Source organism: Chlorella variabilis (assembly GCF_000147415.1).
Source record: "Chlorella variabilis unplaced genomic scaffold CHLNCscaffold_9, whole genome shotgun sequence".
Lineage (NCBI taxonomy): Eukaryota > Viridiplantae > Chlorophyta > Trebouxiophyceae > Chlorellales > Chlorellaceae > Chlorella > Chlorella variabilis.
The window spans coordinates 1,497,934-1,520,427 of record NW_005435079.1 but is presented as its reverse complement, the minus strand read 5'-3'; the positions used below and the strand labels follow the sequence as shown (position 1 = coordinate 1,520,427).

The window sequence follows — 22,494 nt, the reverse complement described above, 5'->3', positions numbered from 1 at the left end:
TGTCACCCCACCCACCCCCCCAGCGCGTCAATCTCGTCGATGAAGACCACGCAGGGCTGGTGCGCCCGCGCAATCTCAAACAGGAAGCGCACCAGCTTCTCCGACTCGCCCCTGCGGCGGCGCACGATGCTACCGTTGTGTCATGCTTGCTGGCGGCGGCGGCGGAGAGGGGCGCTGCCCGTGGCAGCTGCTGGTCAATACACAGCACACACACACACACACTGACACACACACACACACCTGTGAACGATACCGCCGAATCCAACACCGGCACCCCTGCCAAATCAACGCTACCGCTGCCAGCAACCACACACAGTGGCACCCAGCCCACCTGTACTTGGAGGCCAGGGTGGAGGAGGAGACGTTGATGAAGTGGGTGCGGCACTCGCCGCTGCTCCCAGCCGTGGCCACCGCCTTGGCCAGCATCGTCTTGCCGGTGCCGGGGGGGCCAAACAGCAGCAGGCCCTGCGGAGAGGGTGGGGCGCCCAGCGACGGCGGCAGAGGCTGGGTGATACGGTTGGCGGCAGGGGCGGGGTTGGGGCTGGAGGAGGCAGCTGCCACCCAGTCACCAGCCCTGCCGCTGCCGGGCAGTGGCCGTCGAAGGGCAAACGTTTTGAGGGTGTGGATTGCAGAGCAAGGATGCTGCAGTTGGCGGCAGCCGCAGCTGAAGCCCCATCAGCCAGACTGCGTGCGGTGCGCGCGCCTTGATGGGCTGCAGGATGGGGATCTGGGAGAAGAGCTCTTGCACCATCAGGGGCAGCGCCACGCTTTCCCGCAGCACCTCCTTGGCCTCCTCTGCAGGCACGGCAGGCACGGCGGGCTGAGCGCCAATCGCAGCGGGCACAGCAGGCTCGGCAGGGGCAGCAGGCAGGGCAGGGGGCCAGCAGCGGCCGCTCGAGCCGGGCCGGGCGAGCGGCGGCAGCGCTGCCGCCCGCCTCGCCCTCTCCGAGCTCCGCTGCCGATGATGGCCCAACCATAGCCTCCGCACTTATCAGTAACAAACACCCCCCCTGCCTCACCCAGGCCCGCGATGTCGTCCCAGCCCACAGTCGGCACCTGCTCCAGGATGTCCCGCCCCAGCTGCTGTACCAGGTCCTGGCGGTACCGCCACACAGAGGCGCAGGGCGGCACAGCACGGCGGCGGTCAGTGGGAACGCCACGCCACGCCACACCACGCCACGGCACCTGGCCACCTGGGGCTGCCACCTGGCTCAGCTGCCCCCCTGTCGCCGCTCCCTGCCCACCGCCACCGGCCGCAGAGCCCTCCGGGCGCCCCCTCACCCGGTCGGGCCCGCTGTACCGCTCCAGTAGTGCCTCCATGGGCCCCTGCCGGTGCTCCCCGCCCGCGCCCGCCACACGCTTGGCCCCCGTGTCGACCCGCGGCTTGACGCCAGAGAGACTGCGCTTGGCGGCTGCGTGCCAGCGGGGCGGCGGCGGCGCGGAGGCGCGAGCCGGTCAGGCAGCCGAGGAGCCTGTGCTACAACGCGCTGCAGCAGGGGGCGGCGGCAGGCGGGCCCCAGCCTCCGCGCTTCTGCCTCAGCAACCTCTAGGATGCAAGCACCCACCTGACGAGGTACCGGGGGTGAGGCTGTCCCGGCGCTGCCGCTCAAAGGCCTCCTCCCGGCGCCGCCTCAACCGCTCCGGCGCCTCGGGCGGCGCCTCGGGCGGCTGCCACACGTCGGGGTCGGCGCCCTGGGCCCGGCTGGTGCCAGGTGGCGCGCCGCGCTGCCGTGGCGCCAGCTCCTCCACCGCAAAGCTGCGCGGGTCGACGCTGAAGGCGGCGGCTCTGGGCGGCTGGGAGGGCGAGCCAGCCCGGCCGCCGCTGCTGGTGCTGCTGGCGGCACGCTTGGTGGGGGTGTGCAGCACGTCCTGCAGAGGGGGATGACGGGTCGGGGCATTCATCATCAGTCGATGGCAGGCGGGGGTGGTACCATGAGGTACCACCCGGTTGGCTGCTCGCAGGCAGCTGACAGCTGACAGCTGGGTGCTCCGCGGGCTGCGGCTGCCGCCTCCGCACTGCACCTGCTCCTCCGCCCATGCAGCCAGCTCCGCGCACTCCTGCTCCCACGCCGCCGTCAGCTCCTGCTCCTCGCGCAGCGCGGCCATGAAGCACGCCCAGCTCTGGCGCAGCTCGCCGTCGGCCACGCTCTCGGCCACCCGCCGCAGCTGGGCTTCCACGCGCGCATACGCCTTGCGGCCCGCGCCAAAGTCGCCGTCGGCGGCCAGGGAGCGGGCGCGCTCCAGCTGGCTGTAGGCCGCCACCAGGCCTGCGCAGGGAGTTTGCGGTGGGTGGGAGGCGGAAGTGGAGAGCGGGGCGGGTCCAGCTGACGCAAGCCAGTAGGCTGCGCCGGCTGGGCGGGGCCAATTCGGGACGCGTGCCCCTCCACTCGAGGCGGCAAGCAGCAGCCGTGCAGGCAGGCTGCGGCCACCCACTCTCGTCTGCTATGTCCATCATCCGCAACGAAACCGCTGGCCGCGCCTGCGCTGCCAAGGCGTGGCACAGCACCCTGCGGCTGGCAAAGAGACTCTTCCACCGTCGCGAGACGTAGGGGGCTGCCCTGACGAAACCGCTGACAGGACCTGTCGGGAGGAGCCGCAGAGGGCGCTGCAGACGGCCCCACAATTGTACACAGATGCTGCCAGCCGATTTGAATCCGTCCAATGCGCGCAGGGGCAGCACAGAGGTGAGGGGATTCGAGTACTGCAGACTGTACAACAGGCGATCGCCGACGCTCACAGAAGAAGAGGAAAACATGCAATTTTTGTCCTGCAAGTCCTCCCCCCGGTGCGCACTCACCGACAGCCCGCTGCCCGACCCTCCCCGACCCTCACACACACGCTACCGCCCCCCCAGCAGCATGGCGCAGCTGTTCAGCGGGCGCATCATCACCGCGATGGCCTCGGCAAGCCGGGCGGCAGCAGGCAGCCGGGCCTGGGTGGCACGGCCGCTGGCGGCGGCGCCGCTCGTGGCGGCCCGCCCCAGCCAGCTGCTTATCGCGCGGGCCAGCAGGTAGACTGGCACACCACTTTAGATCACAACTTGCGCGATCTTATGGCCACCTTTTCTTGCCACCAATGAATCCAACTCTCGCCCTGCCGTGCAGCATGGACAACAACATCGGCAGCGCGCTCATGGACCAGATGCGCGGCAAGATACAGGCGGCCCTGTCGGCTGAGCTGGTGCAGGTGGAGGACATGCAGGGCGACGGGCGGCACGTGGAGATCGTGGTGGTCAGCAAGGAGTTTGAGGGGAAGAGCGCGGTCAACCGGCAGCGCATGGTGTACAAGGTGGGTGCCGCGCTGGCAAGCCTGGCCTAAGCCTGGCCTATATACCTGTGCTACATACCTGTATTCTGGGTGTGTCTTACGTTAAACTGGAAGGGCAGCGCCGGATGCTCAGGGCGGCTGTTGGGCTCGGAGGCCCGCAGGCTTGGAAGCATGTGCTGGCTGCGCGCCTGAGGCTCAGCCAACGAAGCCCCTCCCCCACACGGTTCGGCCTGCGCCCACGATGCATCGATCTGCGCCTCTCTGCCGCCGCCTGCAGGCGATCTGGGAGGAGCTGCAGGAGACGGTGCACGCTGTGGACGCTATGGTTACAAAGACTCCAGAGGAGATGAGCGGCTGAGGAGAGGCGCTCCCAGGGCCGCCCCGCCAGCCCGCCCATGCCGGCCTGCAAGCCTGCTGCGCGTTCGACGCGCGCTGCGGCCGCGGCCGAGGAGGCCCGCTCTGCAATTTCGCCGCTCCTCTGCGCCTGCCTCTGCAATTTCGTTGTCCCCACTTCCCTGCTCCCTGTCGCTCCCTGCCGCACCGCTCCACTCCAGCTGCCTCATGTCCTCCTCTGCTGCTTTCAGATCCCCTTCAGATGCTCTCAACATGCCGTGCTTCTCTCCATGTAACACCACCCTTCCACCCCCAACCCCATGGCCTGGCACCCAGCCTGCATGCTGCGGTGCCTCTCAGGTCGTGCATCTCACACTCCCTCCCTGCCCCATGCTGCCCCATGCTGCTGCCTCCTGCCCCATGCTACTGCCCTGCCCCTCTCGATTTGGCGGCTCACTGCGAAGCGTCATGTTACATACATGTTCGTGGCCGGGGCTGCTGCCTACAGAGGTAGAAAGGAGTGCGGGGCGGCGCCGGGGGCCTGGAGCTGCCGCGCTGGCAAGCCAGCCAGGCGCACCGGCGGCGCCCGCGCGCCCGCCCGCTCATGCCTTCACCGCAAACTTGCGCTGCGGGAAGGCGCGGGCCTTCTTAGCTGCCTTCTCAGTGGTCGCGTTGGCCTGCACAAAGAAGCATGTGGCGCAAGTTGAGCACAAGAGGGGGGGCATGCTGGGTCGTCGGGTCAAACAGACGAGGTGCAAAACAAACAAACAAGCAGCTGTGAGCCCCAGGGCGGGGCGCCGCAGCCGCTTGGGCTGACCTGGGCCTTGGTGAGGCGGCGGCGGATGGCGCGGGTCTTGCGCACGCGCAGGTCCAGCGGCACGTACTTCTGCGGTACAGTTAGGGTGCAAGGCAGCACAGCAGGGTGAGATCGTGTGCACACAGGGTGCGGCTGGGCGGCAACGAGCGGCGGGGAGAGCAGAGACGGCGGGCTGTGGCGAGAGGCAGCTCTTGGGCCTGCCCAAGCCTGCTGGCCAAGCTCGTGCGTGCCCAGCGCTGCTGGATCCCCTGTAACCCAAGCTGCCAGCCTGTGATGGGCCCAGTGCTGACTGTGGTGCACCATGCGACGTACACATCGCCCCCACATGCCTCACACATCGCCTCCAGATGCCACTGCCATTACACAGCCTGCCCACCATCCCTCCGCCATGTCGCCTGCAGCTGAGCCTGCTTGCTGCGCCGCTGCTATCCGCAACACACTTGCCATGCGGCGCAGGTGACCGCTGACACCACAAGCTGGCAGCTGCGTTTAGCTGCCCGGCGCCGGCATCGACACACCACACCACAGCTGCTGCCCCAGTATGCCACCACGCTGCCGCCGCACGGGCTGCCCATCCGCTGCTGCCCATGCAGCCATAGCAGCAGCATGGGCGCAGCAGCCGAGGCCGCTGCGGCATCGGCAGCACCTGGCAGCAGCAGGAGGCAGCATGCAGTCAGCGAGGAGGCGACTGCGGCCCGCACCTTGCCGGCGTATGCCTCCTTCAGAGCCTCCCGCTGCTTCTGGCTGATCACGGTCAGCACGCGAGCAATGCTCTTGCGCACAACCTTGCTGCAGGTAGGCAGGCACGGGCAGGGGCGGGCGGCGGTCAGCCCATGTGCGGCATGCAGCTGGGAACACACCCCGCGGCCCGACATGTGCTCCTTGAAGCAGCGTTGCCGGAGCTGGCACACCGCAGCTGTCGTCGTCGTTGCTGCGGCCTGTCCTGCTGCGCCAGCTGCTGCAGTCCTCAGCTGCCCGGCTGCTCCATACAAATGCTGCCGCCGGCTGCTCCTGTGCAGGCTGCCGCCTCCGCCACGAGCATGCCAGCTCAGCGGCGCGGGTGGTGGGGCCTCACATCTTGGAGAGCTTGTTGGGGGCGCCGCCGGTGACCTTGGCCACGCGCAGGCCTCCCAGCTCATTCTTCAGGTCCTTGAGCTGCAGGGCGGGCAGGCAGGGAGAGGAGGGCAGGGAACGACGCGGTGGGGAAGCGGCGCGCGGGAGCGGTGCCACGCAAATGGCCAGCCCAGGCCAGCATTCCCTGGGCGTTTCCTTGCCATATTCCTGGCTGAAGCTGTCAGCAAAGGTGCCCAGTTGAGTTGTGCTGCCAAGCTGCGTGGTGTGGAACACGAACAGAGGCCGCCGACTGCCGCCACGTCGGCCTGCCGCCCATCCCCACCGCCGGCTGGCCCGGCTGCCCTCCGCCCGCCTGCACCTGCTGCTCCAGCTCCGCCTTGCCCTTGCTGCGCAGCTCGTGGGCCTTAACTTTCGCTGCAGGCGGCAGTGGGGGGCACTCATGCAGGTGAGCGGCCAGATGGGACGCCCCCCGCGCGTCCATGGATGGTGCACCGCTCCCGCAACCGGCCAGGGGTCTCCCCGCCCTTTCCCACGTCCGGCTGCCAGTGTGGCATGGCCCCCATGACGCCCACGCCGCGGCCAGCGTGCTCACCCATCGTGGAGAGTGCTCCTCCGAGCTGCAAAGAGGCCTGGGGAGGCGGGAGGCGCGGCTTCACACTCGCCAACCGGGGTCGACCTGACTGGGGCGAGTGGGCGGGGAGGCGTGCTGCCGCATTTGTACAGCCCCTTTCCATTGCGTTCACGCTCCATGCTGATCACAGCTCCCAATCAACATGGCTGCGCTTGCAACCAGCCGATGGGGGGTGACCAGTAGAGCGTGTGCTTGGCCTTCCCAGCGTTTGATGGCTCTCATTACGAGGCGTTGATGGCTGCCTGAGTGGCACATTGGCTATAGCTTCCGCTGCCCTCCCACCCCACTTCCCCGCCGCCGCCGCCCTGCCGCCGCACACTGACGCCCGGCCACACCACATCCCCGCTTTCGTTCAGCAGCTTGCTTGCTTGCGGGGATGTGTTCAATTCGCACTTTGCGTACTGGATGGCCCTCCATCACCATTCCAGCTGCGGCATCCCGCTCCAACACATGCAGTTGCAGCCAGGGTGGGAAGCTGGTCGGGCGCACCTCCGCAGGCGGCAGCTCCGCAAGGATGCGCTGACACCGCTCCTTGGCGTGGTTGGCTGGCTGGGTAGGTGCCGCCATCGATGCCCTACAGCTGTTTGACCAGGGTCACACACAGCCCCTGCTGGTGGCACGCTGGCAGCTGTAAACGCGCGTCTCGCCGCTGCCGGTGCCCAGCCAGGCCAGCGCCTCGACGCGCTCTTGGCCCGGCCAGTTTGGGCAGTATGGCATTAGTGTTCAGTATGATCAGAAAAGGTGCATGGTGGCCTGCAACTTGCTGGCATTTGAGCAATTGACCTCCGCAACCCGATTGGCAGCACACCGTCGCACTCGTGGCCAGGCTGTGCCGACTGCGGCTGGAAAAGCTGGCGTGCCACCCTTCACCTGGCGAATCACGGTTCTTTGGGGGAGCCACATCGCAGCGACAGCCGGCGGGGGCAGGAAAGCAGGCAGACATCCAGGCGGCCACCTCGGCGGCGGCGGCGGCGGCTAATGTGGAGGGATGCAAACTGGTGGTCGCCCGTGCATCCCTCCACATTCGCCGCCCCAGCAGGCAGCAGGCTGCTGCACGCAGGGCACCAGGGCGGCCGCCCCGCGCGCCGGCCACCTCGGCCATGCGCCAAAATGGCGGCGCGCCGGCGGCGGCAGGCGCCTTGCATGGGCCCTCCTCGCACGCCCCATTTGTGTGCCGAATCAACCGTTCCCGCTCCAAGGAGTACATGCAGCGCGGCGGCGTCCGCGGCGGGGCGGCAGGCGCGCCGCCCTACCTAAAAGAAAACGTGACATGCCAAAACTGGAACCGCGCGCTGGGGCCCCGCCGGCCCTGCCCGCGCCCCCAGATCAGCGGTTCCCTCCACCACGAGGACCCAGGGGCGGGCGGGGGGCGCGGCGGGGCGGCACGGCCCTCGCCTGCCTAAAAAGAAATTGTGACATGCCGACGAGGAAAATTTTCCGCGTTCTTCGGGGGTTTCGCGTGGAGGGGAAGCGATCGCGCCGGGCGAGAGGGGCCAGAGCTCCCGCGACCAACTCGCGCAGTAATCAGGGGTGGAAAGGGCCCCCATGCTGGTCGTGCCCCCCAGCCCTGCGGCTAAGCCGCCGTCCTTCCGCCTTCCTGGCGCACCTCCCACTGGTCTACCAGTCAGCAGGCGGTGCAAGGGCTCTGACCACACCCTCTGGAGGGACCGCAATTCCGCTGAAGCGTGCTCCAGCAACCCGCTGAAGCGTGCTGAGATCCTGCACTGATCCAGGGAGCCACTCGGTGGAGCCTGCAGGTCAGGAGAGGCACAGCGTGCGGGCAGGGCATTGCGGGAGGGCCAGCCTGCACCCCCGCCTCCCAGCGCCTGTGCTGCAGCGGGCAGCCCGTTCAGGCACCGGCAACAATGCAGAGGCCCAACAGCATCAACTGGCCGGCCAACCAGCCGCTTTGACTTCGCAGTTGTGAACACCCGCCAGCGCCTTGCGCCCGCCGGCGCCCCTGGCTGGGGCCCTCGTGTGCCGCGCCTGCCTGCCCACCTGCGCCTCCCCTCCCATGCCCTGCAGGCCCAAACGCCAGCCACCCCTCGACAAGTGCACGATGCACCAAGAGGTGTATGACTGGGCAGCGCCGGGCGGCGGTTACGGCCGCAGCACGCGCAGCCGCTGCGGCGCGCGTGGTAGTGGCGGCGCCGCTGCCGGCGCCACCGCCCTCGGCCTCTCCGTGCTCACCTCTGACCCTCTCATCGAGCTGGTGTACCGCACCGGCCTGGTGTCCCTAAAAGACCTGCGGGCCCTGATGGGCTGCACCGGCTCTCCCGCAATCCGCGGCGTGGCGCAGGAGCGCGCGCGGCGGCGCCTGTGCTCGGCCGCAGGCACGCTGCGCGGCATGCGCGGCGCGTTTGAGCTGTGCGAGGCGCAGGTGCGGGGGCTGGCGCTGGATGCAGAGGCGCGCCTGCAGCAGCTGGGGGTGCCCATGAACGCAGGTGAGCACACGCGCCCGCTGGCTGGCAGCCTGGCGGGTGGCGGGAGTTGTCGCTGGGATGGGGGGTGGTGGCATGGCGTGGCGTGGCTGTGTGTGTGGCATACTGGCGGGGCCGTGGCCCCAGTTTGCTTGGCAGCGGCAGGGGCAGGGGCGGCGGCAACGGCAGCAGCCCTTTGGGATGCCAACACCCCGCAGCCCGCAGCCCTCCCCGTCGTCTGATGGCCGGCACGCGCCTGCCCGCTGCCCCGCAGTGCACCCGGAGCTGAGCAGCCCGCTGCGCGAGGGGGAGGCCTCGCACCACGCCCTGTACGCCGGGCTGGTGACGCTGGGCCAGGTGCTGCGCGCCGCCTGCCACCCCGCCTCCTGGGCCGAGCAGCCCGGCAACGTCTGGGACTCGCTGGCGGCGTCTGCCGGCATCTGGTGCGTGACGGCGTGTGTGGGTATGCTCCATGTGGGCGGGGCCTGCGCTGCAACTGGGCACGCGGGGAGAGCCGCACCGGCAGTCGGGGCCAGGGCAGCTGCCTGGGAGATGCCTGTGTGCCGCCGCGGCGTGGACCCGCCGAGCCCCTGACCCTCCGCTACCACCCCCCGGGCCCGCCCGCCCTCCCTGCAGCATGCGCCCCCAGCTGGTGCTGCTGCTGTCCGCGCTGCTGCCCGTGGAGTGCCGCATGAGCTACCTGGGGCTGCGCCACGCGGCGTACCGCGGCCCGGGGGTGTGTGACCTGGGCGGCCTCGTCAAGGCCGTGCTGCTGCGCATGATGCTGTTCCCCTACGGCCCCCACCACGCCCGCCGCCTGACCAAGCAGCTGCAGCAGGTGGCGCCCCGCCTCTCGCCCTTCTCCTTCTGGCTGCTGCGCCAGTGCGGCGGCGGCGGCGCCGGCCGCGCGGGGCTCAGCCTCGCGCAGCAGCAGCGGCGGCGCGCCGACGAGGAGACCGCGCTGGCGGCCAGCGTGGACCGCCTGTTTGAGACACACCAGGAGCAGGTGCGCAGGCGTGGTGGGCGCGGCTGCTGCCGCCGCGCTCCCTGGCGGCCAGCCCGCGTTGTCTATGCCTGGCTCCCCGAGTCGGCTGGCGCTGCGGCTGCTAGGCCGCGACCCGCAGCCCACAGCCCAGCCACCTGGCCTCGCCCACCTTACCGCCCGCTGTACTGCCCGCAGGTGCTGTACAGCAGCGCCGCCTGGGTCTCCTGGCTGCACGGCCTGCCCACCCGCCACCTGGTGGCCTTCTACATCAAGTACCTCTTCGACTCCTTCCAGTGAAGACAGCAAGCTTGCTGGCAGCCCTGACCTTTCACTGGTTGCATGGCCCCCTGGTAGCCCTGACGGCGCCCTGCGCAGCCTGGGTCTGCGCTGCTGCTGCCGCGTGCTGCGGGGCGATTGCATATCATGCGCCTCTGCACCACCTCCTAAGCGAGCCCGCCCAAGCGGGCCCCGCCTGCGTTCAGTCCCATTTCATTTATTCATTCATCGGTTTGACCCCTGGCGCTTCCTCTCCTGTCCGGCCCCGCCCAGCCTGCGTGCTGCAGTGCCACCCAACCCCATTTCATTCATCGCCCGCGATGCATGCTGCCTGTTGCCTGACCCGCTGCCTGCACCCGCCCTCCTGCCGTCCCCACCAATGCTATCTCCCTGTTCCGCCCTGCCTCCGATGCCTGCCCGTCTGTCCGCGGCTGTTCCGGGTCTGTGCGGCGCCGCCCGCTGCCGCCCTCTGCCCTGCATGCAGCACCGCCGTTCGCCCCCGTCTTTCTGTGCCATCAACGTGCCGAGCTGCCCCCCACGCCATTTTTTCCTGCACTGTCCCTGGCGGCCTGCCTGTGTACCGGCCCCATGTGTACCGCCCTGGCACCGCCCACCCGCCCCGTGCATTCCATTTTTTTCCTTTGATTCTGGGAGAGTGCCCTGCAAATGGTCATCCCCATTGTATTGCCTTGCCCGATGCACCCGACTGCCGATGTATACAGTGTATCCTGCCTGTGGCATCGCCTTTGCCGCCTGATCCCTCCTACCTTCTCCTCCATTCTGTGTCCTGTGCCCAGTGCAAGTGCGGCACCGTTGCGCAGCAGGGAGCTTTACAGGCCTGGGAGGCAGCTGTCCGGCCGAGCCGGTGCGAAGGGGTGGCAAAGAGAGGGACGGGAGAGGCACGCAAGAGGGTTGAGTGGTGGAGGGTTGGGTTCTTTCTTTCCGCTGGGTGCTGCCTAGTAAGGATCCCCCCGCCGAAGCAAGTGCAGGGCGGGCGCTTGGCGCCGCCAGGTGGAGGGGGGCGGCCGCGGCTGGTACAGCCAGGGCCGCGGCTAAAAGAATGCAATGCAGAACTCAGTGAAGCGAATCCATGCAGGGCACATGCGACGGACATGAAAGGAATGGACGAGTCTACTCATGGACAAACACTGGCAGGGGCGGGCGGGAGGGCGGGCTTGGCATGCAGGGTGGCAACGGGGCGCCTGCGGGCCATGCATGTGGCAGCATGGCGGCGAGTGGGTTGGTGGCGGCGGTCGTAGGAAGAGAAGAAAGACGGGAAGGAATCGAGGGGCGGGGCCCGCTCCGCTGCACTACTGCGCTGCAGAGGGCGTGCCGGGCTGCTGGCACGCGCTGCTCAGATCAGGCGGCGGCGGCTGAAGGCGGGGCTGGGGGCGGGGGCGCCGGCGCCCGCGGGGGCGGGCGCGCCGGTCGGCGCCGCATCGTCGTCCCCGGCAATCACCAGAGAGGGGCTGCAGAGGCAGGAGCGGCGTGTGGCGCCGGCAAGGGGCAATGAGCACGTGGCATGCGAGCCGGCGGGCGGCTGGCGCCAGCCACGCGGCGGCGGCAAGAGAGCAGCATGGCATGGCACGGCGTGGCCTGCCCCTGACAGCAGCAGACGAATCGAGCACGCAGGTGGTGGGCTGCAGGCGGGGCCAGGGTCGGTGGCTGCTGCGGCGGCGGCAGGGCCAGGGCCAGGCCGGCGGGCACAGGCGGGCAGGCAGGCGGGGCAGGGAAGCAGGCAGGGGCAGGCTGGCAGGCAGGCAGGCTGACCTGTAAGAGGCGGGGCGGGGCTTGAGGGAGATGCCGCCCACGCAGGTGGCCTCGTCGCTGCACCAGGGAAGGTGGGGAGGAGAAGAGCGGCGAGCGTGACTGGCCGCTTGCAAACCACCGCCGGGAAGCAGGACGGGAGGCAGGCGGCCGCGGCATCACGCAGCCACGACACCCAGCAGCTGCCGGATGGCAGCAGCAGCACGCCACAGAGGGCGCGCCCATCGGCGGCAGGCAGCAGCAGGTAGCAGCAGCAGCGCCGCAGCAGCCAGCAGCAAGGCAGCAGCGAGGCAGCAGCACACCACCAGCAAGCCAGCAGCAGCCAGCAGCAGCCAGCAGCAGCCAGCAGCAGCAGCAGCACGCCAGCAGCACGCCAGCAGCACGCGAGCGGCAACAACATCGGAAAAACGCACTAGGGCGGCAGCTTGATGACGGAGCCGGGCGCCAGCACGCCGCCCGCCGCCAGCTCCGGGTTGGCCTCCACCAGCAGCGTGGTGGTGGTCTGGAACTGCGGGAAGGCGGCAGGGGGGCGGGCAGCAGGCAGGGGTGGCAGTTCTGGCGGGCAGGGGTGGGGGGCGGATGCCCACAGCCCGGAGAACGTGCGGGAGGGCAAGCGGGGGGACGTGCGGCGAGCGGAGCGGGAGGGTGCGGTCACGACCGGGGCCGCGCTGTGCTGGAGCAGCCCAGGCGTGCATGCCGGGCAGCGCTGCGGCACAGTCTGCATGCAACCCACCCACCGCGCAGCCCACCCCACACATCCCACCACACGCAGCCACCACACGCAGCCACGCCACACGCGCATTCCCGCCACACGCAGCCACCCAGACCCCCCCCCCCCCCCCCCACCCGCCCACCCCGGGCCACCCACCATGGTTGCGATGTCGTACAGCGCATCCCCCGCCTCCACCTGGTACCCAAAGCAGTTGGTGGGCTTGGACACCACCACGCCTGCAGGGGGCGCGGAGCGACGGGAGGCGGAGGGCGCGGCGGGTGGGCAGGTGGATGGGGTGGGGAGGCGAAGCGGCGCCGCAGGTGCAGCCGGGCGTGGATCCGCCGTGCATGCCACGAGCAGCAGGCACGGGCCGGGCACCGGCAGCGGGACGCCCAGACCGGGCCGCGACAGCACCGGCTGGGCAGCGCCGGCAGCGCCCAGCCAGCCAGCCAGCCCGCCGCTCACCGTCGCCGCAGGCGGCGGTGAAGGGCGGGATGTTGATGCGCTGCCCCGGCTGCAGCACGGCGTTGTTGTCGCCGATGGTGGGCAGGCTGGGGTTTGCCTCCTGCAGCTCCGCCACGTCAACGGAGAAGGCGATGGCAATGGAGGCCAGGGAGTCGCCCTCGGCGGCCACATACACGCGGCACTGGGTGTTGTCGCCGGGCGCGGCGCACACGTCAGACCTGTGGATGGGTGGGTGGGAGTATGTGTGTGTGTGTGTGCGAGGGTGTTAGGGAGGTGCACGAGGAGGTGGAGGAGGGGGCCAGGCGGGGTGTGCGTCACACCACAGACCACGCTCCAGAAAGGTCCCGCTAGGCCGTGGAGGAGGTGGGCGGCCGCCGAGCAGCCAGGGCCCTCCCCATGCCGCGCCGGGTGTCCCCAGCCGACTCCGCGCCTGCCACTGCGCACGCTCCCGACTCCCGGCCCGCCGGCGAGCTCATGCACCCAGCACACCCCCACTCCCCTCCCACCTGCCCTCCTCCCAAGCCGCGCGCGCCTGCCATGCACGGGCCTGCCATGCAGCGGCCCGGCCCCACCCCAACACACGCATGCATGCACGCATGCGGCTCACCCGCCCGCACCAGCGCAAAGGCGTTGCGCCTCCCTACAGTCAAGCCTTCCCGACCCCCCACACAAGACACGCGCACACACACCCCACACTCCCAGGGGGCGCTCACCAGGCCGGCAGCAGCACAAAGGCGTTGCGCCTCCCTACAGTCAAACCCCTTCCCCCCACCCACCCCCCACCCACACTCCCACCCCGGGAGCGCTCACCAGCCCGGCAGCCGCACAAAGTCGTTGACCTGCAGCGAGGTGGCCTCCGGGTTGGCCGCCTCCACCTCCAGCTGCGGCAGGTTGAGGGCGGCGGCGATGGTGGACAGCGTGTCGCCCGCCTGCACCGTGTAGTACTTGCACGCCTCGTTGTCGCCTGCGTGGTGGGGTGGGGGAGTGAGGGGAGGGGTGCAGGGAAAGGAATGCGAGTGAGGGGAGGGGTGCAGGGAATGGGAGTGAGGCGACCTATCCCTACAAAAACTAAACCGGTGAGCGAGGCAAGGGAGCAGGTGGGTGACGGTGGGTCGGGGCACGGCTGGGAGAAGGGTTGGGCGCGGTGCGGGAGGAGCGGGATGTGCGTGTGGAGGAGGGAGGTGGCGGTTGCTTGCGGGTGCGGCGCGGACGCGGGTGGAGGCGCGGCAGCAGGCGTGGACAGCCTGCCGATGAGTGTGCACACACATGCACTCATGCATACGTGCATGCATGCATGCGCTGCCAGCAGCCTCAATTGCCCACAACGGCAGCTGCGGCGCACCCGCGGTCTTGACGTTGGCGCAGGCGGGGTAGTAGGGCGGCAGGCAGAGCGTCTGCGCCAGCTGCAGGAAGCCGCCGGGGGTGTAGCCACTGTTGCACTCCAGCTGAGCAGACTCCAGGTCGGCTGCAGGGATGCAGGAGGCCGGGGAGCGGAGCCATGGAGGCCAGGGAGCGGTTGGGGAGGCAGCCGGGGCGCGGGGAGGGCGGGCCGGGCCATATGCCTGCTGGCGCGGCCGGGGCCCGGAAGCGGCAGCGGCATCTGCGCGGCGATCACCACCCGCCGCCGCCCAACGCACACTGCAGGATGTTGAAGCTGGCTGCGATGGACCCAATCGTGTCTTGGGCCTGGACGACGTACGTCTGGCACGGGGCTGCAGGGCAGCGGGAGCGGTTGCTGTTCACGCGGCCGCCACTGTTGTTAGGGGGGCTGGCCACTCATGGCCCCAGCAGTCAATCCCCACTCACTGCTCTGAGCCGCCACGGCCAGGGCGCCGAGCGCCAGGGCCAGAACCACGCGGAGCATACTGGCACGCGGAGGTTTGAGTTGGGCAGACGCCGATCACAGGCCCCAGGCGCACTCCCAAAGGTCCAGGCCGCTTATGATGCAGCAGCTAATGGAGGATCTGGGGTGCGCGGGCTGTGGTGATGAGATCCGCCTCCTGGCCCTGCTGAGAATGCTGAGAACAGCCTGGCCTTGAAGCCCATACGATTCCCCAGGGCTGAATTGCGGCGCATTAGGGTGTACGGCCCAGGCCACATCCTGCACAGGCCATGGCAGCCGATCGGTGGGCAAGGGGGGCCCTCCCGCCAAAAAGTGGCGCCACAGGCGGGCACGCAGCCGCCCGCCAATATTCTACCCCGGTCCACTGTTCACCATGCTGTTACTGTGACACCTGCGGCTCATTCCTGGTGTCAGCTCGTCTGTTCGGCCCCCCCAGGCTTCGCATGGGCCCGCATCTGTTCACCGCTGCCGCCGCCACCAGCGAATATGACGTGGGTTTCTCTGTGCAGGAATTCGGCCGGTTGTTGTGCCGCATTCACCCGTGACGTCCTAGTTTAGCATGGTTGCCAGAAGGCCTGCCCGAAGCACCATTGCCGCCTGCAGCCCTCTCGCCGCTCCGTCACCGCCAGCTTGGCGCCCGCCCATGACACAACATCCTCCTCCCGTCCCCCTGATCACATTCTGGATCCGCATTTTGAATGCGAGCGTTTTCATGAGCCAATCCTGGGCGCCAGCAGCGCGGACAGGGTACACTCGCCTCCCACTTTCTCGCACGGCGCGCAGAAGACCGGGCCTGCGCGGCTGCATGCGCAGCACGGGTCAGAGGGATCAAGTGGAGCTGCCGCTAGGCCTGACGTCCAGCCGGCCAGTGGAAGGCAAGCGCAGCGGAGAGCAGCAGCAGCCGCTCCCAGTGGTGGATGAGCGAGGGCTGGAGGGCAGCGGGCTGCAAGACAATCAGATGGGCTACGAGGCGGTGGGTCAGCAGCGGCAGCGGCGGCAGCAGTGGTGGCCGCTGGAGCCCGGCCCTGTGCAGCCGGAGCTCGTTGCCATTGCGCTGGGTGAGTCTTTGCTTGGTCGGGCGCATGTGATTGTGGCCAAGCTGGCTAGGATGCCTTTGGTATGAACAAGGGCACCCAACTCCTGGCAACTACCGCTGTGCGGCAGCGGCAACCCATGCCTCCTGCCGCACCCGGCTGCCGGCGGTTGCCGGAGCTCCGCCCCGCCACGGCAGGCCATGACGGATTGTGTCCCCTCCCCTCCTCTGCCACCCCCCACCCCGGCCGCAGTCTATCTGGTGCAAGGCCTGCTGGGCCTGTCCCGCCTCGCCGTCTTCACTTTCCTAAAGGACAACTTGGGGCTGGCCCCCGCCACTGTGGCACTCGTCACCTCCTCGGGCTATGCGCCCTGGGTGAGTACACAATTGTTTTCTATTAGTACCAATGCAAGAAACAGAGACTGTGCGCCTGGGCCTCGGTGCCGGGCCGGGCAGGAGCGGGCTTGCCGCCCGGCGTCGGCTGCAAAGGCAGGACGTCCGACTGGCTTGCTGTTCCGCTACGTGCCCGCGCCTGCTGCTCTCCCCGCCATTGACCGTCACCACCGCTGCATGCGCTCTGCCGGCATCCCACCCACCCACCCGCTGCCCCTCCCCTCCCTCGATCGCCCGCCAGATGATCAAGCCCGTGTACGGCTTCCTGTCCGACGCGGTACCCCTGTTTGGGTACCGCCGCCGCTCCTACCTGGCCATCTGCGGCCTGCTGGGCGCCGCTGCCTGGACCGGCATGGGCCTGTGCGCCGACAGCGCCCACGCGGTGGTGCTCCTGCTGGTGCTGGGCTCCGCCTCCACAGCCTGCGCAGACGTGGTGGCGGACTCGGTGGTGGTGCAGCTCGTGCGGCGGCCCGGAAGCACCATGGTGCGCCTGGGGCGTGTGTGCTGGAGGGTGGGGGGACGTGCCAGGTTTTGTGTTCCAGGCGTGCGCTGCTGCGGGGCCCTTCTCTCCTTGGCTCGCATGCTTGGCCGTGGGAAGCATGCGGTGGCTGTGCGCGCGTCTGCCAGGTTTTGTGTGGCAGCCCGTGGGCAGGCTGGGTCCCACCCCCGCCCTCGAGGTGGCTGCGGCACCCAGCCATGCGTACTCCGCGCCTGCTGCGCCTGCAGAGCACGGCAGGCTCGCTGCAGAGCCTGTGCTGGGCCTCGGCCTCAGCCGGTGGCATCGCCAGCGCCTACTTCAGGCGAGCTTGGCTGCCCCGCTGCGGGGCAGTGTGGTTGTGTTGTTCTTGTGGTGGTGGTGGTGGTGGTGGTGTGTGTGTCTGTGTGTGTGCGCGCGCGTGCGCACCCCTCTGGGAGGGCTGCCCCGCAGGCACCTCCTGCCACCCCGTTGGCGACCGACCAAGAAGCACCCTCACGCCGCTCTCCCACCTACCTTCCCCGCCCCGCCCCTGCCCCGCCCTTGCAGCGGCTCTCTGGTGGGCGACTACGGCCCCCGCATAGTCTTCCTGCTGACCGCCGCCTTCCCGCTGCTGGTCACGGGAGCCGCGCTGGCCATACCAGAGGAGCGGGTCAGGGCGCCGGGCGTGATGGCGGGCGCCGGCGCCGGCGCGGGCTCCTCGGCGCCGGGCTCCCGCAGCCCCAGCCCCGTCGGCGGGCTGGCCTCGAGGCCGCACCCGGGGGTGGCGGTGGCATTCTGGCAGCAGGCGGCACTGCTGTGGGGCATCGGCAGGCAGCCCAGCATCTTCCTCCCCGCCATCTTTGTGTTTGTCTGGCAGGTGGGTGGGGGCTGGCAGGACGCCGTGGGGTGGCCTGCCCGGCTGGCTGGCTGGCTGGCTGGCTGGCTGGTTGTGTGTGTTGAGGGATCTGGTGCAGGGCCTGGCTGGCAGGCGAGCCACCCGTCTGCGCCGCATGGGCAGGCTGCTGGGCGTGCTGGCGGGGCTTGCTTTGCGGCGCTCCACATCAGGCCTGCCCACCCAAACCTGCAAGCCGCTGCAGGCCACCCCCACCGCCGACACAGCCATGCTCTTCTTTGAGACAAACAAGCTGGGCTTCACTCCAGACGTGCTGGGAGAGATCAGGTGGGCGCCAGGCGCCGGGCGTCTGCTCCTGTGTGGGGCTTGGCCTGGCGGAAGGGTGCCAGGCACCTGCCGCCGGGCGCCTGCCACCGAGGCTTCCGCTGCCCCTGCTGGTGCCGGTTCCTTGTGCTCCCGCCTGCATGAGCCTGGGGGTGCCGCTGCAGCGTCTGCTGCTGCTCTGCCGCCTGCTGCTCTGCTGGCGCCGTCTTGCCCCTGTGCCCGCCTGCCTGGCGCCACCCTGGTGGCGGGGCCGCGCGCCAGGAGCTGCCTGCGAAGCGAGCATCCGCGGGAGGAAAGCATCGGGGCAGGTTGCTTCTTACGCTGAGGGCTGCTTCCTCGCACCCCCCTGTGTGGCACACCCAGCACCCTGCACGACACGGCACGCCCTCTTGCCGGCGCGCAGGCTGGTGGGTGCGCTGGCGTCCCTGGCGGGCGTGGGCGTGTACAACTTCCTGCTCAAGAAGACGCCGCTGCGCAAGATCCTGCTGTGGACGTCGTTGGCGGGCGTGGCGCTGGGCCTGACGCAGCTCATGCTGGTCACAGGTGGGCTGCTGGGTGGCTGGTGGTCTGGTGTGTATACATACATATGCTTTTGTGTGGTGGGTTCATGGGCAGGACACGGGGCTCTCGGTTGCCTGCGAAGGGCTGTGGCTAGCGCTAAGCGCGTGCTGTGGTTTGGGGGCAGGCGCTGCTGCCGTCGCTGCTCCACCCGCCGCCGCCGCCGCTGCCCCAACGGCTGGACCCGGCCCGCAGGCTTCAACCGCACGCTGGGCCTCAGCGACGAGCTGTTTGCGCTGGCCGACACTGCGCTGCTGACGGTGCTGGGACAGGTGGCCTTCATGCCGCTGCTGGTGCTGGCCGCACGCATCTGCCCCGAGGTAGGCGCTGCTGCTGGGGCTGCCGGAGCCGCAGCGGCCTGCGTGATGCTGCCGGCGACGGCTGCGCGGGGCACGCCCCGCCCCCGCAACTTATCACCAGCTCTGCGTTGCCCGCTCCCCTCCCCCCCCGGTTCCCCTGACCACTCTTGACCCTCTGCCGAGTTCTCTGCCCCTGTGCCGCCTCCCCACCGACCACACCTGCCCGCTGGGCCCTCTCTCGGCCGCAGGGCGTGGAGGCCACCCTGTTTGCCACCCTCATGTCTATCCTCAACTCGGGCATGTTTGTGGGCAACGCGCTGGGCTCCGGGCTGACCGCGTGGCTGGGCGTGACGGGCGACAACTTCGACCGCCTGGCGCTGCTGGTCACGCTGTGCACGCTGAGCAGCCTGCTGCCGCTGCCCCTGCTGCGCCTGCTGCCGGAGGAGGTGGACAGGGAGCGGCCGGAGGGCGGCGAGGGCGGGCCGGAGGAGCGCAAGGAGTCGTGAGCGACGCTTTACCACCTGTGCCGCGCCACGCTGGCGGGTGCTCCGAGCAACGAGTCGTTGCCGCCTCCGCAGGCAGTCGCCATGCCCATGTATAATTGCCTTCAGCTATTCTTCAGCCTCTCAGATGATCATTTCATTCATTCAATCATTCAACATACTGCTACGATACGCATTCCATCATCGCTCCTGCCTGCTGTGTAAATGAATACTGCCGCCAAGGCACGCAGGCGTGGCGGGCACACACTGGGGAACCAAGATACGACCCCTACAAACGCAATAAGAATTTGATCCATTAGACTGGTACACAGCGTAGAGACTCGAGTGATTCAGGGCGCTGACGGTCTTGCGCAGCTGTGCTCAGCGCTCGACCATGCGCCGCCCGGCGTTTCGGGGCGTGCCGCCACGGCTCCAAGCCTCCCTCACTGCGTGCTCAGGTGGCCGTAGCTCCACTGGCGCCGCCGCAGGCGTGACGACTCAGTCCTCCCGACCATGGCCCTGCCTCCGCCACCACTACCGCCGCCACTATGCGGCCGGCCAGCGCTCAGCGTTGCGACCGACTGCGCCAGGCTGGCAGCGGCCACGGCGCGGCGCATCTGCTCCCCTAGCCCATCCAGCCGGGTGATGACCTCCTGCCGCAGCTGGAACATCTCGCCTGCGCAGGGGCATGGGGGCGGTGCTAGGATGCAGTGATGGGAGTGGCTTGGCGCCAGCTGAGCTGGCAATGTGCCAGCCGGGCAGCTGAGGGGCCAGCAGAGGGTAACAACCTGCCAGTTCTGCGCTACAGCCCCACACCTCCCTTCTCCCACCTCTCGTGGCCGCCGCCTCGGCATCGGTGCCACGGGCAGCTGGCAAGGCTGCCTCCTCCGCTGCTGGCGCGGCCCCTGCCGGCGCGGCACGCTCGGCGTCGCCGGCGCCAGCAGCACGCCATGCGTGCAGCGGGGGATGCTGCTCTGAGCCAGCGCTCTGCTCTGGGGTGATGGCATCAGTAGAGACCGACCAAGTCGAGGCGTCCATACCAGGAGCCCGGGAGCGGCGGTGGCCAGACCCGTGCAGGCAGGCCGGGGGCGGTGCCTGCTCCTGGCCCTGCCATTGCTCCTCCTGCCTCAGCCCCTCGCCGGGGAGTGAGTCGCCTCCTCCGCCGCCGCTGCCGCCGTCGGCTGCGCCCCGCACCGGCACGGCCACCGCCGCGGGCCGCCCCAGCCAGCCAGCCGCCTCGCGCTGCGCCTCGAGCTGCTCCTGGGCGCGGCTGCACAGGGCGTCCAACACCCCCACATTCTCCAGCAGGTATGGCATCAAGTCCTCCAGCTGCGCCTCCCACACAGTGCAGGGCCCGGCGGTCCTGCACGGCAGCAGCGGCGGAAAAGCAGGGAAGGGTGGCAGAGGCACGGTTGCACCTGGTCTTGATCGATGGGCCCCTAAGCAGCCTGGCAGCTGCCCTGGTGCTGCCAACCCGCCTGCGCCGCTGCTACAGCTACTCAACAGCTACTCAGACAACAGCAAGCCGCTGCTGTTTTGGGCATGATACGCACAGGAGGCGCCCCCAGGTCCCAGCCCCCGCCCGGGCGGCGCCCCAGCCGGGCCGGCGCTCGCCTGTAGCCGTAGGGTCGTGCCGCGCAGGAGGGGTCCACGTGCTGCAGCAGGGCCTCCACCCCCAGCACCGCAGGCGCCGCCAGGCCGGCCACGATGTCGCACTCATCAAACACCTGCGGCGGAAGGGGTGGTTGGGCAGGCTGTGTTGGTGTGTGTGAGAGAGATAGTGGCTGTGTGTTTGGGGTGTGAGAGTGTGTGTGTGTGTGTGTGTGGGGGGGGGGGGGGTGAGGGAGGGATCAAGGGAGAGAGCGAGCGGCGGCGAAAGGGCACGCAGTTTGTGGAGGGATGGCCGGCCGCCTGGCAGCAAGCCAGCACGCCACAGCGGTGCATGCCTGCTGCCTTCCTACGACATGGTGGCGTGCGGCGGCCGCTGCCAGCTAGCCGGCTAGCCCACCTGCACCTCCCCCTCGTGCAGCAGCCAGAAGCGGTCTGCTGGGTCGCCGTGCAGGCACAGCTCCTGGCCCGGGGTGAGGTCCACTGGGAGCAGGGTGCCCGCCAGGGCGCAGCGCTGGGTGGCGTCCAGCTCCCTGCAGGGCTGGCAGGGCCGGCAGGGCTGGCAGGGCGCACCGTCACGGCAGCGGCGGGTGGCGCGGGCAGCCTGGGCAGCGGTGCATGCCATGCAGCGCAGAGCAGCGCTTCTGTGGCCTGTGCCGGGATGGCCCGTCAGTTGCAGCGGCGCTGCCTGGGGCCCTGGCAGGTGGGGAGGCGTGCGGCCACCGGCGGCTGCCCTTGCGCGCCTGAACAGCGGCAGGCGCTCCAGCAGGCGCCGGTTCTGCTCCCAGGCCACCTCCTGGCGCAGTGCGTGGGGCAGCTCTCGGAACTGCTCCACCACGCTGGTGCGGGCGGCAGCGTGGCGCAGCCACACGTCTACATATGCCAACAACAGCAGGCGGGAAGGCGAGCGGGCATCACGGCAGGCTGCGGTGGCACGTCGCGCGGCGGAGGGATTGAATGCCCCAGCCGCAGCCCCAGCAGGGAGGGCAGGCGCTGCACGGCACAGCCGTCGACGGCGCCGCAAGGCGCAGGGCACAGGCGCGCAGCTGGCGACGCAGGAATGGCAGCAAGGCGGCCGTGCTCACCCGAGTAGAAGGCTCGGATCTTGTGCTTCAGCGGGCGCGGGATGCTAGAGGCGTGCAGCCAGGCGTTGACCCCCTCCATTTTCTCGCGGTACACCTGCGGTACACGGTACAGCCAGGCAGGCAGTGGGGAAAGCGGGCAGCACTGGGCAGGGCGGTGATGGCAGGCTGCGTGACTTCGCAGGTAAGGCGCAGGCTGATGATCCGAAGGGTGCTCCTCTACCCGCAGGGGGTGGTTTAGCTGGCAGGGTTAGGAGTTGGTGGGCCGAGCACCGGGGGAGCTGGCGGGGCACGATCGCAGCACAGCACAGCACAGCACAGCACAGCACAGCCCAGCACAGCACAGCACAGCACAGCAGGCCCGGGCCCCCCACCTGCGCCTGCCGCGCCTCCTTGCTGCTGTTGGCCACCAGCTCCGCCAGGCTGCCCAGCGCCAGGCCAAACATGAGCACCCCCAGGGCCACCACCACGCAGTCCACCACCCACTCAAGCGGGTTCCTGGGCACGATGTCGCCTGGAGTGCAGGCACACAGGCACATGTGCGTAAGCGGCCAGCCAGTGCCAGCTGTCCATGTGCTGCTACAGGGAGGTTGCAAGACCTGTGTGGTACACTACTGGCAGTACTCGGGGCTGCGGGTACCCAGGAGGGCAGCCGATTGACGGCCCCAGCGGCACCAAGGCTGGCCGCTGCCTGACCGCCGCTCACCATACCCAATGGTGGCCATCGTGACGAGACTGAAGTCTGCACGACAGGGCAGGACAGCACGTGCACGCACAGGCTGGGGACTCCCCATCGGATGCGCCGCCATCGGCAG

The 22,494-nt window shown here is 69.4% G+C and overlaps 6 protein-coding genes across 6 annotated transcripts in view; 2 read left to right on the top strand and 4 right to left on the bottom strand.

Annotated features, from left to right (window-relative positions):
* CHLNCDRAFT_10674 (hypothetical protein) overlaps nucleotides 1-1,098 on the bottom strand; it is a gene marked incomplete at both ends in the record, with an annotated part of 2,175 nt that extends 1,077 nt beyond the window's left edge. Inside the window, 4 exons of the mRNA XM_005847960.1 lie at nucleotides 16-111; nucleotides 332-465; nucleotides 686-795; nucleotides 1,020-1,098. Coding sequence (XP_005848022.1) covers nucleotides 16-111; nucleotides 332-465; nucleotides 686-795; nucleotides 1,020-1,098 — 419 coding nt within the window. The remainder of the gene's footprint in view (nucleotides 1-15; nucleotides 112-331; nucleotides 466-685; nucleotides 796-1,019) is intronic.
* A 1,760-nt stretch (nucleotides 1,099-2,858) lies between these two features.
* On the top strand, nucleotides 2,859-3,625 carry CHLNCDRAFT_145612 (hypothetical protein; the record flags this gene model as incomplete). The annotated part of the gene is made up of 3 exons (XM_005848129.1): nucleotides 2,859-3,010; nucleotides 3,105-3,288; nucleotides 3,545-3,625. The coding sequence occupies 3 exons, from the start codon at nucleotides 2,859-2,861 to the stop codon at nucleotides 3,623-3,625; spliced, it is 417 nt and encodes a 138-aa protein (XP_005848191.1).
* Nucleotides 3,626-4,202: 577 nt separating this feature from the next.
* Nucleotides 4,203-6,087, bottom strand: CHLNCDRAFT_52203 (hypothetical protein; the record flags this gene model as incomplete). The annotated part of the gene is made up of 6 exons (XM_005847959.1): nucleotides 4,203-4,277; nucleotides 4,418-4,486; nucleotides 5,119-5,206; nucleotides 5,493-5,572; nucleotides 5,850-5,905; nucleotides 6,084-6,087. 6 exons carry the CDS (start codon nucleotides 6,085-6,087, stop codon nucleotides 4,203-4,205), a joined length of 372 nt encoding a protein of 123 aa, XP_005848021.1.
* A 4,745-nt stretch (nucleotides 6,088-10,832) lies between these two features.
* On the bottom strand, nucleotides 10,833-14,643 carry CHLNCDRAFT_57799 (hypothetical protein). Its single transcript, XM_005847958.1, has 9 exons — nucleotides 14,554-14,643; nucleotides 14,385-14,459; nucleotides 14,090-14,212; nucleotides 13,558-13,711; nucleotides 12,748-12,965; nucleotides 12,439-12,518; nucleotides 11,984-12,078; nucleotides 11,574-11,630; nucleotides 10,833-11,272 (listed from the first exon to the last, which is right to left on the bottom strand). The coding sequence occupies exons 1-9, from the start codon at nucleotides 14,609-14,611 to the stop codon at nucleotides 11,158-11,160; spliced, it is 975 nt and encodes a 324-aa protein (XP_005848020.1). The 5' UTR covers nucleotides 14,612-14,643; the 3' UTR covers nucleotides 10,833-11,157.
* Nucleotides 14,644-15,824: 1,181 nt separating this feature from the next.
* On the top strand, nucleotides 15,825-19,013 carry CHLNCDRAFT_22994 (hypothetical protein; the record flags this gene model as incomplete). Its single annotated transcript, XM_005848128.1, has 9 exons — nucleotides 15,825-15,998; nucleotides 16,258-16,500; nucleotides 16,743-16,846; nucleotides 17,041-17,221; nucleotides 17,276-17,350; nucleotides 17,571-17,653; nucleotides 18,054-18,193; nucleotides 18,404-18,528; nucleotides 18,756-19,013. The coding sequence occupies 9 exons, from the start codon at nucleotides 15,825-15,827 to the stop codon at nucleotides 19,011-19,013; spliced, it is 1,383 nt and encodes a 460-aa protein (XP_005848190.1).
* A 419-nt stretch (nucleotides 19,014-19,432) lies between these two features.
* CHLNCDRAFT_52200 (hypothetical protein) overlaps nucleotides 19,433-22,494 on the bottom strand; it is a gene marked incomplete at both ends in the record, with an annotated part of 5,289 nt that continues 2,227 nt past the window's right edge. The window contains 8 exons of the mRNA XM_005847957.1: nucleotides 19,433-19,665; nucleotides 19,820-20,324; nucleotides 20,543-20,716; nucleotides 20,998-21,130; nucleotides 21,347-21,521; nucleotides 21,683-21,776; nucleotides 22,054-22,193; nucleotides 22,386-22,421. Of these exons, the coding sequence (XP_005848019.1) occupies nucleotides 19,433-19,665; nucleotides 19,820-20,324; nucleotides 20,543-20,716; nucleotides 20,998-21,130; nucleotides 21,347-21,521; nucleotides 21,683-21,776; nucleotides 22,054-22,193; nucleotides 22,386-22,421 (1,490 nt within the window). The remainder of the gene's footprint in view (nucleotides 19,666-19,819; nucleotides 20,325-20,542; nucleotides 20,717-20,997; nucleotides 21,131-21,346; nucleotides 21,522-21,682; nucleotides 21,777-22,053; nucleotides 22,194-22,385; nucleotides 22,422-22,494) is intronic.

What these genes read in the sequence shown, in the direction of transcription:
- CHLNCDRAFT_57799 (XM_005847958.1), bottom strand. Translation starts at nt 14,611, where the DNA reads ATGCTCCGCGTGGTTCTGGCCCTGGCGCTCGGCGCCCTGGCCGTGGCG. An exon ending in GGCCGTGGCGGCTCAGAGCA is followed by an intron (nt 14,460 to 14,553) that starts GTGAGTGGGGAT and finishes GCTGCCCTGCAG; the next exon opens with CCCCGTGCCAGACGTACGTC. An exon ending in CGCCAACGTCAAGACCGCGG is followed by an intron (nt 13,712 to 14,089) that starts GTGCGCCGCAGC and finishes CCCACCACGCAG; the next exon opens with GCGACAACGAGGCGTGCAAG.